Here is a 2,181-nt window from a genome sequence, read left to right as displayed (position 1 = left end):
TTTATATATATATTTTTTTTTACGAAAAGAAGATACTTTCTGTGAAAATTCAATGAAATTTTTACAAGTCAAAATTTTATTGTGCAACTATTTTAAAATTTATGTTTTCTGAGAGTAATTTGAGCATAAAATAAATGAACATATTGTATTTGTTTAAAGGAATTAAAATTTTAATGAAGGCACAATTTCATAATTGTGATATTTATTTTGGTTAAATTTATATTAAAAATATATACAATTTGGGGTTTTCTATATAAATCATACAAAAATATATTTACAATACAGTCTTACAAAATATATTTACAATATTCACAATTTGTTGAATATATTCTGTATATAATCTCAGTGTATATAATTTCATTGTCTCAGTTCTTTTCTTAAAGTGCTTATCTGTTTATTTATCTACTTGTTCAATTTGTAAAGGTATCGTGAGAGTTTGAACTTTACATTACTTTACAATTCTCGAAAATTTATGTACAGACTTTCAAATTTACGAGTTAACGATACTCTCAACGGTATGCTTCGTGCATGTTATACTTCTGAACATTGGAGTTGTAATCGCCTCTGGATTCGGAGTTTGATAATCTGCCACCGTCTCCATCTTCCTCCTCTTGTCGTTCTCTTCACTTGCTCCCAAACTCCTCTTGCAACCTCGAGAGAGATCCCGCGCTTCGTATCCGAGTACCTGATCTTCCTGTACGGAGTTTATTCTCGAGAAGTCGAACTTCTCCTCGGGACCGACGTCTTCATTCGCGATCGATCTCTCGAGACGCTCAGTTACAAGTCCGCGACTAAATTTGCCATCATCACTCTCGCTTTTTATCGATCTTTTTTCATCCTCATCTTGATCGCACTTTCGGCCAGGCGATTCCTCTCCACAGCTATCCTTGCGTTTACCGCAAGTTCGTAGGCAGCAGCATTTCTGACTTTGGCCAGATGGCAGATCTTCCTTCTTATATTTCACACGGCGGTTCTGAAACCATATCTTTACCTGTTTCTCTGATAGCCGCAAATTCGTCGCGATTTCAATTCGACGTAGTCGTGACAGGTACATGTTTGAGGCAAACTCGCGCTCCAACTCCAACAGCTGAGTGCTAGTGAACGCGGTTCGGATACGCTTCGAGCTGTTGCTAATGGAGCTCGGGGATTTTGGCGGAGGCGTCGGGGTACTGTTGCGGGACGGAGACTCGCTGGGTGTTGAAACGTCTGGGGAAAAAGGTCAGAGGTTAATAGCGTTGCTGCGAGAGGTAGTTATTGTGATAGAAGAAATTTAATAGAATGCTTGCTTTTACATATTATATATTTCTTTAGCGAGATTGGAAAAATATCACAAAAATGCTATCTAAAATAGTTAAAATGATATCGTAGAGATCTTAAAAATGAATAAATATTAAAAATTTTAAAATATCTACTAATTTTAATTATTTTTATATATAACTTACATTATATATGATTAATGTATAATAACTGTAATGGTATACATTTGATATTTATTATATCATATTTATATCATATAATTACATTAAATATAATTAAATGAAGATCGGTTTTTGAGATACAATATTAAATACGACTTTAGACTCATTATGTTAATTGTTAACAATTAACATTGCATGTAATCACGAAAATAATTATTATATCTTTATGAATCATTAATAAATAATTATGGATTTATTAGTAAGATAATAATATATTTACCTGGTAGTCTGCTTGTCAAGTTGTTTAAAGGTGATGGAGGACTCTGTCTAGGTATCGGCATAACACCCAACGTCGGTGGGGTGATTGGTACAGGTATAGTGGGTGGTCTGGGCACTGGTCTGATCGGTTGGTATCCCAAACCCACATTAAAAAAACTGAACATGTAATTAGGCAGATTCCCATAATATGGTAGCGGATACGACGGCGGCGAGTTGTTGCCGATTAAAGAATCCACTAGGAAGCTTCGAGACATTTTCTTCTCTTTGAAGAATTCCCCGGAAGATCGATACAACTGCTCAAGTTGTGTCCAAAGCCGTGAAGTTCACACGCGACACAAAGTAATCCAACGATCATTGATATCTTTCTCGTCGCACTTAACTTTCTGTTTAATTCTTACTTTGAATTTAACGGTACAAAGAATGATGCTTTGAAATCACTGCGTTCTTTCTTTGCTTTTTCTGATTACTCTTTCCGGTTATTTTT

General features: G+C 34.9%; 1 protein-coding gene across 1 annotated transcript; it reads right to left on the bottom strand.

Annotated features, from left to right (window-relative positions):
• Nucleotides 1-490: 490 nt before the first annotated feature.
• On the bottom strand, nucleotides 491-1,951 carry LOC108749692 (GS homeobox 1-like). The gene is made up of 2 exons (XM_018488573.1): nucleotides 1,699-1,951; nucleotides 491-1,206 (listed from the first exon to the last, which is right to left on the bottom strand). Exons 1-2 carry the CDS (start codon nucleotides 1,949-1,951, stop codon nucleotides 491-493), a joined length of 969 nt encoding a protein of 322 aa, XP_018344075.1.
• Between the last annotated feature and the right edge of the window lie 230 nt (nucleotides 1,952-2,181).

This window comes from Trachymyrmex septentrionalis, unplaced genomic scaffold, assembly GCF_001594115.1.
Source record: "Trachymyrmex septentrionalis isolate Tsep2-gDNA-1 unplaced genomic scaffold, Tsep1.0 scaffold31, whole genome shotgun sequence".
NCBI lineage: Eukaryota > Metazoa > Arthropoda > Insecta > Hymenoptera > Formicidae > Trachymyrmex > Trachymyrmex septentrionalis.
Note: the sequence above shows the minus strand (reverse complement) of the source record. Positions and strands in the feature narration are given on the sequence as shown.